Genomic DNA, 14,719 nt, shown 5'->3' on the forward strand with positions numbered 1-14,719 from the left:
CTACATGTGCATGCTGGTGGTCCTTTGCATATAGAGTGGGACCCTGGATTATGCTTTGCAAGGGGTCACAGAGATACGAGTCTGTATTATTTCTGGGGGGGGGGTAACATTGTGCGGCTGTTGTTTTCCCTGCGCCGCTCACGCTGTGTTCCCGGCTCTGTGTACATAGAAACAGAGCCGTGTATTGACAGAGCTGCTCCGGGAAGATCTCGTGTCTTCAGGTCCTGCACAGCACGTGACTCCTAAACCAATGTGCCGCTGAACGGCTAATGCGGTCAGCGGAGACGAGACCCCCTGCACTGCGCCACCATTGCGTGTGGCTGTATCTGGTACTGTAGGGAATAGGACTGCGCTTTAGTGCCAGACACAGTGACACGGTCAGGAGCTTCTGTATGTAGTGTCAGCACTCTTGAGGTCAGACCGCTTCCTCCTTAAAAGTGATCTCAATTTGCCGTTCAGTAATCCGAAAAGTCTGATATGGAATTCCACGCAGCCAGCAATATGTATTCCTGAAGGCACTGTGTGTTACATGTGAGCTGTTCACCGATAATCCAGAATATTTCATAACCCAATTCCATTGATGCCCAATTAAAGGAATTTTCCTGCCTGCGCCTGAACTGGTTAAACCGGAGAATAGGCTCTTCATCCTTCCTTCTATTTTATTTTTTTCCCAGCAGCCCAAAATCAAAGCCAGAGGTTATGGTCCACCCTCCCTCCGTGATGTCTCCTTCTGGCAACCCCCAGCTGGACGCCAAGTTCTCCAGCCAGGGGAAACAGGGAGGTTCCACAAGTCAGTCGCAAGCTTCTCCTTGTGACCCCAAAAGTGGCAACCACACCCCCAAACCGCTGCAAGGTCCCGGGGGCAGTATGGGACTTAAGAACGGGGCCGGCAATGGAGCCAAAGGGAAAGGCAAAAGGGAAAGAAGTATTTCTGCTGAATCGTTTGACCAGAGAGACCCAGGAACCCCCACTACAGACTCTGAAATTAAAGGTGAGCTCCAGGTCTGGCTATGGTGACTTATTAAATGGGGTATATGGCACAAAACAGAGCGGCGACTACTAATATGTGCTTGTAAGTTACATGCGGAGCTGCACTCGCTATTCTGCTGGTGCAGTCACTGTGTACATACATGACATTACTTATCCTGTACTGATCCTGAGTTACATCCTGTATTATACTCCAGAGCTGCACTCACTATTCTGCTGGTGCAGTCACTGTGTACATACATGACATTACTTATCCTGTACTGATCCTGAGTTACATCCTGTATTATACTCCAGAGCTGCACTCACTATTCTGCTGGTGCAGTCACTGTGTACATACATACATTACTTATCCTGTACTGATCCTGAGTTACATCCTGTATTATATTCCAGAGCTGCACTCACTATTCTGCTGGTGCAGTCACTGTGTACATACATTACATTACTTATCCTGTACTGATCCTGAGTTACATCCTGTATTATACTCCACAGCTGCACTCGCTATTCTGCTGGTGCAGTCACTGTGTACATACATTACATTACTTATCCTGAGTTACATCCTGTATTATACTCCAGAGCTGCACTCACTATTCTGCTGGCGCAGTCGCTGTGTACATACATTACATTACTTATCCTGAGTTACATCCTGTATTATACTCCAGAGCTGCACTCACTATTCTGCTGGCGCAGTCGCTGTGTACATACATTACATTACTTATCCTGTACTGATCCTGAGTTACATCCTGTATTATACTCCAGAGCTGCACTCACTATTCTGCTGGTGCAGTCACTGTGTACATACATTACATTACTTATCCTGAGTTACATCCTGTATTATACTCCAGAGCTGCACTCACTATTCTGCTGGCGCAGTCGCTGTGTACATACATTACATTACTTATCCTGAGTTACATCCTGTATTATACTCCAGAGCTGCACTCACTATTCTGCTGGTGCAGTCACTGTGTACATACATTACATTACTTATCCTGTACTGATCCTGAGTTACATCCTGTATTATACTCCAGAGCTGGATTCACAGTTCTACATGTCTGAGGTGAGGTTTCAGTGTCTTTGCACTCTGTAACGTTGCTCTGCTCCCCCTATGAATGTGATGGGATGTTCTACCAGTGCAGAGATTCCTGAGTTGACCTGTTCCGGTAGAGGAAGGGTTACACAGCCATGCTCCCATCACAGGGAATTCCAGCAGTGACATCATCAGGATGAAACCCTGCAGTGAGGGGAGGGGGTGCTGGAGACTTGCGGATCAGGTTTCACACGGACAGGAGATCTGTGTAAACCACAGTGTTAATAGAGGAATGTCAGAAAACCTACGGACTTGCCAGGCTGGTTCTTATCTAGACGTGATCTGTGGCCCTAAAATTGGGATAATTTCTGCTGTATTTGGTGTAAAGATATCAGGATGTTAGCAGCATCTCGGCTGTGATTTCTGCCATCATCGCGCCCTAGGGCAGTGACATCACGTTCATCAGTCACATGGCCTCGGAGCAGCTCAGCCCCATTGAAGTGAATAGGGCTGAGCGTGATCCCAAGCACAGCCGCGGTACTCGCAGGAGCTGATTGGCGGGGGTCCCAGGTGTCAGACTCCCACCGATCAGATACTGAGAGAAGTTCATCAGTTAGGGTCCATTCACGCATCCGTATGCGTTTTCCGGACCGCACATCGCCGTCACTCTCGTAGACGAGAGTCTATGACAAGAATAGGACATGTTCGGCCCCATTGAAAATGAATGAGTCCTTACATGTTCTGCAAAATTGCAGAACGGATGCGGACCCGTTTTGCGGACGTGTGACTGGACCCTTAGTCGGAAAATCCCTTTAAGCCGTCTTCAGCTCAGTCATTGGCATCTTTCTATATTCTTCTGTCTTCCCATCTTTAGACTGCAACACTACAGATCCGGTGATGCCCTTGGAATCTCACGCACCCCATACCATGACCCCCTCCAATACTTCCGTCCCCAGGTCTTCCACGCCTTCCCATGGGCCAACGATGCTGGACTCCGCACCTGGGAGGAAAACGCCATCAAAAGTGGTCTACGTCTTTTCTACTGAAATGGCCAACAAGTGAGTCCCTGGCAGTAGAAGTTGGAAGCACAAGGGGGTTTTCTGGATCCAGGATATCCATGGTCTGTTGTCTGGATAGACCGTCAATATCAGATGGGTAGGGAGGGTCTTACTCTCGGCACCCCCTGCTGATCATTTGTCTACCCACATGACATCTGCTTGGCTGTGGTGGTGCCGGCTATTGCAGCTTCATCCTCTGGACAGGTCGTCCATATCTGATTGGTGTGTGTCCAACTCCTGGACCCTCGCCGATCAGCTGTTGGAAGAAGCGGCAGCGCTGTGGCCTCTTTCTTGGCCTGTCACATGGCCTCGGTCTCATTCAGCTGAATAGGACTGAGCTGCGATACCAAGTTAGGGGTACTTTCTCACTAGCGTTGTTAGAATCTGGCAGGCAGAAATTAATGCCGGATCCGGCAAGTGCGGTATTGTTCCAGGATTTTGTCCGGGAAAAAATACTGCAGCATGCTGCTGTATTTTGAAATGCGATACAAGGGACGAAACGGACGACATCCTGATGCATACTGAACGGATTGCTCTCCATTCAGAATGCATTAGGACAAAACTGATGCGTTTTTCTCCGGTATTGAGACCCTTTGCCAGATTTCAATACCGGAAAAGAATAACGCTAATGTGAAAGTACCCTAAAGCCACTATACAATGTATGGCGCTATGCTTGGTATACTATGAAGAGGTCTCGGCTCTCGTCCACATGCCGTGGCCTCTTACCATAACTGATCAACAGGGTGCCCGGCGTCAGACCTCCTCCTCCTCCAATCTGATATTGACGACCTATCCTGCGGACAGCCATTCAGTATTTAACTCTTAGAAACCCCCTTTAATGAGTCACGATGATGCCGTATTTCTTTCAGAGGGTCTCCACCTCTGAACAGACTCCTCTTATACATTAATCTGAAGTCCTTTTATTTACAGGGTGACTCCGCTATCTGTGACCATGTACAATCTGTATGCCACCCCGGAGCTGCGTTCACAATTCTGCCAATTTGTGGTTAGAAACAGTCAGCCAGCTTTTTAGCTTAGTTGAGCTCCAGTAATTGAGTTGGACATAATTTCCAATGTGTTAGGTCAGGCATGCTCAACCTGCGGCCCTACAGCTGTTGTAAAACTACAACTTCCACTATGCCCTGCTGTAGGCTGTTCGGGCATGCTGAGAGTTGTAGTTTTGCAACAGCTAGAGGGCCGCAGGTTGAGCGTGCCTGTGTTAGGTCTTTTACCGTAAGACGTGTGCGAGACCCGTTTTTGGCACAGATTTATTTTATTTTTTTGTGGTCACGTCCAGTGTTTCTAGCGAGCTGCACACAATATATTTAGCCATTTTTAATAAATTTGATGCATTTTGAGCCTTTTAGGGCATATAGATGGGGGTTGGTTTTAGAGGAGGACACCAGCTATAATATTTGGGGGTGAAGTTATAAAATATTCAACATTTAAACGGACGGTGCTTCTCGTCTGTACTATTTTAATATTCATCAATATGGTATTTGGCATTTCATTGTCGCTGCCCCCTAGTGGCACAGTTCCCAGGGATCCTCTGTGCGTTGTGTATTCCCCACCTTTTGCATTTATTAACCTTTACCTCTTTACCCCTCCAGAGCTGCAGAAGCCGTTATGAAGGGGCAAGCCGAATCCATTGTCCTCTTCCACATACAGAGCACCTCCAACAGCAAAGCTGAATGCACTTCAACTCCTACGGTGGGCAGCTGCTTGTTGTGGCGGGCTTACTTACAATTTTATGTATACTTTTTTTGGCAGATAGCCAGGCTTATGTTCCATTTATATATGTGCAGTTTATAAGTGTTGCCTTTTTGCAAAGCTTGCACACAGAAGACAATGTGAGCAAACGGAGCTGCAGTTTAAATCATGGTGGTGGGATAGAAATGCAGGCCAGGCTTCTGACGAGTTCAGTAGGAGCTGTACTAAAGTTGGTGAGCTCCCTCTGTTGGTAACCAGAATTTTATAGTTTGTGGAGGCATTTGACCAACTCTGTACCCTATGAAATATGATCTATTCTCGGATGGGCCATCAATATCTGATCGGTGGGACTCTGATTCCTGGCACACCCGCCGATCAGCTGTTTGAAGGGGCAGCTGCGCTCACTTGAGCCTCTTCCTAGGCCTGTGACGTCACGTTAGTGCATGCATGGCCAACCTGTGGCTCTCCAGCTGTTGTAAAACTACAATTCCCACCATGCCCTGCTGTAGGCTGATAGCTGTTGGCAGTCTGGGCATGCTGGGAGTTGTAGTTTTGCAACATCTGGAGAGCCTCAGGTTGGCCATCCCTGCGTTAGTGCATCACAGTCCCATAAAAAAAATGGTCTGTAATACCAAACACAGCCACTATAAACTGTGTGGTGCTGTGCTTGGTACACTGTGAAGAGCCTGCAGCCGCTTCAATCAGCTGATTGGCTGTGGATGCTGGGCGACAGACGCCCACCGATCAGATAGGACATCAGGATAGATCAGCATTTACTTCCCAGAAAACCCCTTTAGGGTGCCTTCACACGACCGTATAAATGCTTCCGCATCCGTTCCGCAATTTTGCGGACCCGTTCATTTCAATGGGGCCCACAAAAGATGCGGACAGCACACCGTATACTGTCTGCATCTGTTGTGCTGTTGATCATGTCCTATTGTTTGCGGTTGCTGACAAGAATAGGCATTCTCTACATAGCGCCGGCCATGTGCGGTGCGCAAAATGCGGAACTCGCACGGCCGGTGTCCGTGTTTTGTGGATCTGCATTTTGCGGACCGCAAAACACTTGCAGTCGTGTGAATGCACCCTTACTCTGTAGAAATGTTTCTTGCCGTTTGTGTCTCCTGCTGGTGGACTTACCGCTTCTTCTCTTTTTTTGGTTGCAGAATACTCAAATCTCTACGAACATTCGCAGTGAACCTAAAGCAAACCCACGAGCACCTACCCCCCAGGAGCAGAATCATTCTCAAGCGGCCAAAGTGCAATCCAATCCGCCTGGTCCGGCCCAGCCTTCCAAGCCCGCCGCCTCCCATTGTCCAGTCGGGCAAGACAGCGGGGTTGTGGAGAGCAAAATGGCAGCCAGCAGCCCTGCCAACTCTAATGTATTACAGACTGAGGGATGTGGGCAGAGCTCGACGCCCAACAATCAAGCTGCCAGCCCCATGTCTCAGGGCAACGTAGCCCCTCCTGTAGACCCCAAGGCAGAGTCCAAAAGTTCCTCGCAGCAGCCGCAGGTACCGAGTGGGGATCAAGCGTCATTAGGGGACAATCCCGATGGACTTTCTCAAGAGCAGTTGGAGCATCGCGAGAGATCTTTACAAACCCTTAGAGACATTCAGCGGATGCTTTTCCCGGATGAGAAAGAGTTTGCCATAAAAGACATCACAGGCCAAAGTGGGGGACCTCAACAAAACTCTGGACTGCTGGACAATCCTCAGAAAAAACTTGAAGGCCCTATACAGGCTATGATGGCTCAGTCGCAAAATTTAGGCAAAGGCCCTGGGCCCCATCCTGACGGTGGTATGCCTTTTGGGCCCCAAGGACATAGGGACATGCCTTTTTCACCAGAGGATATGGTTCCCCCACCTATGAATCCTCAGCCTGGCCAAGATCACCTCGACCATATGACCCCGGAGCAGGTGGCTTGGCTAAAATTACAGCAGGAGTTCTACGAGGAGAAGAGACGTAAGCAGGAGCAGGCTGTAGTGCAGCAAAGATCCCTACAGGGTATGATGGTACACCAGCACGGGCCTAGGGGCATGGTCAGAGGTTCTCCACCCCCTTATCCAATGAACCCTGGGGAAAATTGGGGTCCTGGTGGCCCCGAGCCTTTTCCGGACGGTATGGGCATGCCGCATCCCATGCCCCCGAAAGGTATGCCTCCTCATCCAAATGTGCCTGGAAGCCAAATGCAGCGGTTGCCTGGATTCGTCGGCATGATGAACCCAGAGATGGAAGGGCCTAACGTTCCGAATCCTGCATCCAGGCCCGGGCTTCCTGGCGTTAATTGGCCAGATGAGGTGCCAAAAATTCCCGATGGACGTAACTTCCCTCCCGGACAGAACATATTTAGCGGCCCGGGGCGAGGCGAGCGGTTTCCGAACCCTCAAGGGATGCCAGATGAGATTTTTCATCAGCATGTTACTGAAAAGCAGCTTGGCATGCCCCCCGGCATCGGCATGGAGGGCATTCGGCCGGTTATGGAAATGAGCCGAGGCATGCCTCAGAGGAGTATGGAGCCGGGGGGCGGCCTGTTCCCTCGTATGCCCGGAGATGCAGCACTGAGCCCGTCACGGATGGAGTTCCATAAGGGAATGCCTCCTAACATGGGCCCTAACAGAGAGGTGGAGTTTGGCATGGGCCCCGGCAATATGAACATGAAGGTTGACATGAACCTGAACGTCAATATGAATTCTAGCCAGCAGTTAATGGCTCAAAAGCTGAGAGACGTCATGGGCCCCGACGAGATGATAAAAATGAGGACGGGGAGTTCGGAGATGCTTTCTAACCAGCAAAAAATGCATCCTGCGCAGTTCGAGCACTCGCAGCAGGATTACGGCATGGTCTCCAGGCCTTATCTCAATATGTCCCAACCTCAGGGTGGAGTACTGAGGAACCTTAGAGAACAGATGGGGCCCGATCAAAGGACTAACAGCCGGCTCAGCCACATGCCACCTCTACCTCTCAATCCAAACAATAACCCAGGCAACCTCACCGTTGCGCCCCCCGGTCAGCGCGGCCTGGGCCGTAAGCCTTTGGATAACGTTTCTGTTTCTGGTAGTCAAGTGAACTCTCCCGGTGTGAACCCTTTAAAGTCCCCGACCATGCGCCAAGTCCAATCTCCAATGCTGGGCTCCCCCTCCGGTAATCTTAAATCCCCCCAAACGCCGTCTCAGTTAGCCGGGATGCTGACGGGACCAACGGCTGCAGCTGCTGCTTCCATAAAGTCCCCGCCGGTCATGGGGTCTGCTGCCGCTTCCCCTGTCCACCTGAAGTCTCCGTCCTTACCTGTACCTTCCCCGGGTTGGACGTCTTCTCCTAAGCCTCCAATGCAAAGTCCAGGAATTCCCCCTAACCAGCACAAGCCACCACTAGGCATCACCTCACCAGCCATGATGGGGAATATGGAGACAGGTGAGTTGTTACATCTACATATGCGTTCTAATGGGGGGAGGATTTTAATTACTGCGCAGGTCTTCGGCTAACCAAACTACAACTCCCAAAGGCGTTTAGGGTTTGTTGGGAGTTGTAGTTTTTTTTTAAATTGTAGAGCTGCATTCTGTGTCTTCTGATGGTAAATGGCTTTGTTGTGCCTGTTTGTTAAAGAGGACCCCTCACCGCTCCTGACATGTCTGGTTTAATTGCTTCGTGCATCCCCCGTGTAATAACAATTCTGGAGCCTCTATTCTCATGTCTGTATGTTGTGCCGTTCCTGTCTTATTACTACTAGAAGTTATGGATGAATTGCTAGCAGTCTGCAGTAAGGCTCCATTCACACGTCCGCAAAATGGGTCCGCATCCGTTCCGCAATTTTGCGGAACGGGTGCGGACCCATTAATTCTCTATGGGGACGGAATGGATGCGGACAGCACATAGTGTGCTATCCGCATTTGCGGAGCACGGCCCCGATCTTTGGGTCCGCAGCTCCGCAAAAAGATAGAGCATGTCCTATTCTTGTCCGCAGCTGCGGACAAGAATAGGCATTTCTATAGGGGTGCCGGGCGGGTGTGTTGCGGGTCCGCAACACACCACGGACGTGTGAATGGAGCCTAAGGGTACAGAGGGGTGGAACCAGTAGGGGGGGTGTCTGACAATGGCAGCACTGATTGGATAGTAAGACTGTGCAGGGACACACACCCAACTGGTTACCACTGCTCTGTACCATGATTAGGCCCCATTCACACGTCCGCAATTTCGTTACGCATTTAGCAGAACGGAATTGCGGACCCATTCATTTCTATGGGGCAGCACCATGTGCTGCCCGGACACGAAATTGTGGACCTGCACTTCCGGGTCCACAGTTCCGTTCCTGAAAAAAAATAGAACATTTCCTATTCTTGTCCGCAATTGCGGAACAAGAATAGGCATTCTATTAGTGCCGGCAATGTGCGGTCCGGCAATGTGCGGATCTGTGGAGCCGCAAAACACTTACGGACGTGTGAATGGACCCTTGCTGAGTTACATCCTGTATTATACTCCAGAGCTGCACTTACTATATTGCTGGTGCAGTCACTGTGTACGTACGTTACATGTCCAGGGTTACATCCCGTATTATATTCCGCCGGCAGAATGTTTAGTTCAGGGTTTGCTGGGATTTTCAATCCCTCTGTTTTCATAGACTGCGCTGCCTGTGTCGGTGGAATGAATAGAATACTAGAGCACATATGTGAAGCATACGCTCTAATGCCGCATTCATGGGGTTCTCCTTGATCCAGGAGTGTTACTTGGTTTCCAGTTAATTTTTTTCTCAATAATTCTCATTGATTTCGGCATAGCTGGAGGCTGCGGTTACCATGGCAACTTTGTGCAGTCCTCCAGGGAGACGTTCATCTTGCCTCTCGGACACTTCACATGTAGCGTGTAAGCGAAGTGCAGCCGGGCGGGTGGGAGGAACACGGTCGTCGCATATAAATGTCCTAAGTCGAAGGTTTGTTGGCCTCCCCTCCCCCACCCATCAGACATATGCCAGAGAGTAACCCGCTGAGCATCGGTGTAATCTTACACGAGATTGCAGAGGGTAGGTGACGTCACATGGTGTATCACATGATCACGGTCATCCAGTTGGCAGCTCTTAAAATGATCATGTGACATGCACACCACAACGTGAAGCAGGGGCGGTCACACACTGTAACTAGTGTTGAGCAAACTTGTGTTTTAAGTTCGGCGTCTAAAGTTTGGGTTCGGGTTATCGAAGAATCGCGTTATGGATTCCGCTACCACCGACCATAACGGAATTTAGAATCCATAACGGGAGACTTCGATAACCCGAACTTTAGACGCCAAACTTAAAACACAAGTTTGCTCAACACTGACTGTAACACATGATCCTCTTCACAGCTGCCGACTGGTTGAGAGGAGTCATGTGACCCTACAGCGCTAGGAGGTTAGGAGATCACATTGATTGCAGCCGTAAAGGGGCCCTCGTCCACAGCGCCGTCCTTCCCTGCTGCTGTAGAGCAGGCCCCGAAGGGGTTTACTTTGTAAGCCCATCGACACGTCCATGTTGCTACGGTATCACAGGGTGTTGATGATTTGCCACAGAAGCCGGGGACCCCCAAGGGTTTAAAAAAATAAATAAAAAATAAATAAAATGTATTAAATTCAAGTAAAAAAAAAAATATTATAAATTGTATACAAAGCAAATAAAATTTTGACTATTCCTCAAAATTTTAAACCTTTAACGTGTCCTGAAGAAACGCTGCCCTCACACCACGCTCTGTATGGTAAAATGAAAAGCTTAGGGCGACAGTCATTATTTAATTTAAAAAATATATATATATATTAGTGTAGCTGACCTTTTTAGAAGTGTACGGTCGGTGAGGGTGTGTAAGGTCTCCCCCCTTACTGAGCCTGCTAATGTATAACGCAGAGGCTTCTCAGCCGGCCTCCGCTCTCCCTGCCCCCCTCTGCCTTGCCAGTGTGTCTGTGGTTGGCACTGGGGAGATGAGCCGGGCTACTTGCTGCACTGATGGTATACAGGAACACAGTACACTGTCAGTGCCGAGTGCCGGCAGCAGAGAAACGTCAGGGTGGTATTTGTAGTACACTCTGTTACAGAAGCTGGGGCAGGGAGAGCGGAGGCCCTCCGCCTCATCCAGTTATCCGGCGTCTTCAGCATTCAGTAGACCCTGAAGATGGATTCCTCTTAGGCTACCTTCACACTAGCGTTTTAGTTTTCTGGCATTGAGATTCGTCATAGGGGCTCAGTACTGGGGAAAAAAACACGCTTCCGTTTTGACCCCATTCATTGTCCATGGGGACCAAACTGAACAGAACGGAGTGCACCAAAATGCATTTTGTTCCATTGCGTTCCCATAGCGGAGAGCAAACCGCAACAGGTTGTAGTTTTCTTTCCGTCCTGGGATGCGGAGCAAGACGGATCCAGCATGACCCCCAATGCAAGTCAATGGGAAACGGATCCATCTCCCATTGACTTTCATTGGAGTTCATGACGGATCCGTCTATGTTAAAGATTATACAACCGGATCTGTTTATATTGGATGCAGACGGTTGTATTATCGGTAACGGAAGCGTTTTTGCTGAACCGTGCCAGATCCAGTAAAACCGCTGGTGTGAAAGTAGCCTTAACCATGCTCCGAGGGGGGATTCTAATAAAAATGAACATTATTTACCTGATGGGGTATTCGTATTTTTATTTTGGGACCAACCTGGGTAAGGTTATTTAACTATACTACTTACAGATGCCAGGCAATAGAACCTGTCTTGACCCAGGTGTAAATTAATACTTCACTTTTAATAGGATGCTCTAAAATATGAAATGTACTAAACGAATGTGCGATTACACTCTTTAATTGAACTTAAACAAGACCAAGAAATGATAAATTGATAAAAAAAACACAATGCACCCCTGCACTGTTAGCGGCATTCGATGTACACAATGAGAGTGTGAGAGATGTGAGATCTCCCACCTTGTGTAATTGTGAGCAAGGCGCGACACTGCCGCAGCACCACTGGCGAAACATGTCGGGGGACAGCTTTAGATTCTAACTGCTCTGCACCTCTTCACTGCATTAGCACCTGGCGGTCAGACACCGACGGTGTTGTGCTGGTCTCACTGTTGAATCAATAGGGCAACCACTGCTGGGCACTGAGTAGGTTGCAACGGCCTCAAACGCCACTACTTTCTCTTATGAGCAAAGCGCCCTGTGTGTAGAGGGTTGAATCACTATTCCCCTATCAGTTTATAAGGTTGTCATTACAACTACTCTCAGCTGTGAGAGAGCCACACATGGTGCTGCGGCAGTGTCGCGCCTTGCTCACAATTACACAAGGTGGGAGATCTCACATCTCTCACACTCTCATTGTGTACATTGAATGCCGCTAACAGTGCAGGGGTGCATTGTGTTTTTTAATTTATCATTTCTTGGTCTTGTTTAAGTTCAATTAAAGAGTGTAATCGCACATTCGTTTAGTACATTTCATATTTTAGAGCATCATATTAAAAGTGAAGTATTAATTTACACCTGGGTCAAGACAGGTTCTTTTGCCTGGCATCTGTAAATAGTATACCTGATGGGGTATTTTTACATGTAGGTTTTTGCTGGTGTTTTTTCTTTTCTGCACTTTTTTATTTTTTTATTTTTTGCAGATCCGGTGATGTACCGGGCTCTCCATGGGTTTGCTAGGCGGTGACTTCACCGGCACTAATGGGTGGGCTTTCTCGCTGCCCTAGCCCAGTTTACAGGCTAAAGCCTAGCCATCAGTACCGGTGACGTCATCGAGAACACTGCTAGGCAGAAGCCCCCCGCCTAGCGGTGTTAAAAATATAAACGAAACAGCCCTTACCCTTTGCGATACAGCGCAGGACATGGGGGAGCATGGAATGCTCTGATGCTCATCTCAGAGGGGTGAAAAAGGGGATATTCCCGGGTTCAGAGCTGAACCCCCTTAGGATTGTGTTACCATGGCAAATTAGTTTTATAATTTACTTTGTCCTCCCTTTACATCACTATACTGGCGCCCCCTGGGGTTTAATCTACAGAAGGCTGAACTGGGCGGACATATGGCTTTTTTATTTTTTCAGCCATACAAACTGTTAGTGTGCACGTCCACCTACTGAGGTGGTCACACGTGTTCAGTTCCATCCTTCAACCTCTACCAGCTCTATCTACTGTTAGGCTGGGTTCACACTTGAGCGTTTTACAGCGCGTTCAAACACGCTGTAAAACGCTCAACACATGAAAACCAATGCTTCCCTATGGCCCTGGTTCTCACTTGAGCGTTTCACAGCGCGTTTGAACGCGCTGAAAAACGCCCTACGCTCAAACAAGTTCTTGAGCTTCTTTGGGGCGTTTTGACGCGCGTTTGTGGCCATAGGACACTGCAGTCAATCACACAAACGCGCGTCAGACGCACGTTTACTATTGCAAAAAACACGCATAAAAACGTGCGACAAAAACGCGCGTTAAACACGCATATCAAATACGCTCAGGTCTGAACCCAGCCTTAGAAGCTGTGACAGTTACAGGGAGAGAGCTGCAGCAGAAAGGACACGCCCCCTGAGCTGCTGTAGGGAAAGAGCTGCAGCAGAAAGGACACGCCCCCTGAGCTGCTGTAGGGAAAGAGCTGCAGCAGAAAGGACACGCCCCCTGAGCTGCTGTAGGGAAAGAGCGGCAGCAGAAAGGACACGCCCCTGGAGCTGCTGTAGGAAGAGAGCTGCAGCAGAAAGGACACACCCCCTGAGCTGCTGTAGGAAGAGAGCTGCAGCAGAAAGGACACGCCCCCTGAGCTGCTGTAGGGAAAGAGCGGCAGCAGAAAGGACACGCCCCCTGAGCTGCTGTAGGGAAAGAGCTGCAGCAGAAAGGACACGCCCCCCTGAGCTGCTGTAGGGAAACAGCTGCAGCAGAAAGGACACGTCTCTCTGATCTGCCATCAATAGATGAGATCTCATTTGAGACAGGCACCTTAATAGCTGAGGGTCCTAATTGGGGACCAGTCGCTGAAATAACGTCAAATGTCCGAGATTTTCTGAACCAGACAATGGAATACATCGTGTAACGAAAAGTTCTGCAGTTTTCTAGGTTTTTCTGTTCCACCATTCTGCAAGATCTCAGCTTGCTGTTGGTGAGTGGAAGCATTGTTTATTTACAGAAGGACGATAACGCTTCACAGGTCTGTTATTTTTCGCAGCTGATGGTTTGTTTCAGTGCATCAGTGCAGGCCATCTTAAGTGGGCAAATCGGCCTGCCCTCGAGGCTGATACACTGTAGCAAGCCGCTGTGCAAGGAGGAAGGTTTCTGCAAGCGTTGCAGCTGTTGCCCCTAGCAACCGCTCCGTTGCAGCTCATTTCTCAGAGGCCCTTTGCCACTTTTAGGGTCCACTCAAACGTCCATAGTTCAGGGTCCGCATCCGTTCCGACCCATTCATTTCAAAGGGGCCACAAAAGATGCGGACTGCACACCGCGTGCTGTCCGCATCAATACTTCCGTTCCGCAGCCCCGCAAAAAAAAAAGATTTCTATCACAGGGCCGGCCATGTGCGGTCCGCCAAATGTGGAATGCCCACCGCCGGTCTCTGTTTTTTTGCGGATCTGTAAATTGCAGAGGTCTGAATGGACCCTTAATAGATACGTCACTCGTTATTGTGTGAGCTATCGCCCTCTGGTATCAGCCATTCCTGACCTGAAATCACACCCTTAGGCCCTTCTACTCCAGTCACAGATGAAGCTGTTTCCTGTAAGGTCCCAGGCTGCAGAGCATGGTCTTCTAGGGGTCACAGGGAGACTAGGTTTTATACTGTACCATGTGGGCGAGGACATGGGGTTGCCAGATAATTCTCCACACGTGTCAGCTGAATGCAGTCTATTACAGGTATTCTCTGTCTCGACCCAGCACTGGTTCCATGTCATAACTGTTAGGGTTTTGTGTGCAGCTTTGGATGTGACTAGAGTAAACCTGGATCTGTGCAAAAATAATGCAAA

At 49.1% G+C, this 14,719-nt stretch overlaps 1 protein-coding gene across 6 annotated transcripts in view; it reads left to right on the top strand.

Annotated features, from left to right (window-relative positions):
• BCL9 (BCL9 transcription coactivator) overlaps positions 1-14,719 on the top strand; it is a 185,989-nt gene that overhangs the window by 162,541 nt on the left and 8,729 nt on the right. For all 6 annotated transcript variants that reach the window (XM_040423016.1, XM_040423017.1, XM_040423018.1 and 3 more), the window contains 4 exons: positions 675-991; positions 2,886-3,069; positions 4,680-4,779; positions 5,946-8,193. In XM_040423016.1, coding sequence (XP_040278950.1) covers positions 675-991; positions 2,886-3,069; positions 4,680-4,779; positions 5,946-8,193 — 2,849 coding nt within the window. The remainder of the gene's footprint in view (positions 1-674; positions 992-2,885; positions 3,070-4,679; positions 4,780-5,945; positions 8,194-14,719) is intronic.

The sequence above is a fragment of the Bufo bufo genome, chromosome 3 (genome assembly GCF_905171765.1).
Source record: "Bufo bufo chromosome 3, aBufBuf1.1, whole genome shotgun sequence".
NCBI classification, from domain to species: Eukaryota; Metazoa; Chordata; class Amphibia; order Anura; family Bufonidae; genus Bufo; species Bufo bufo.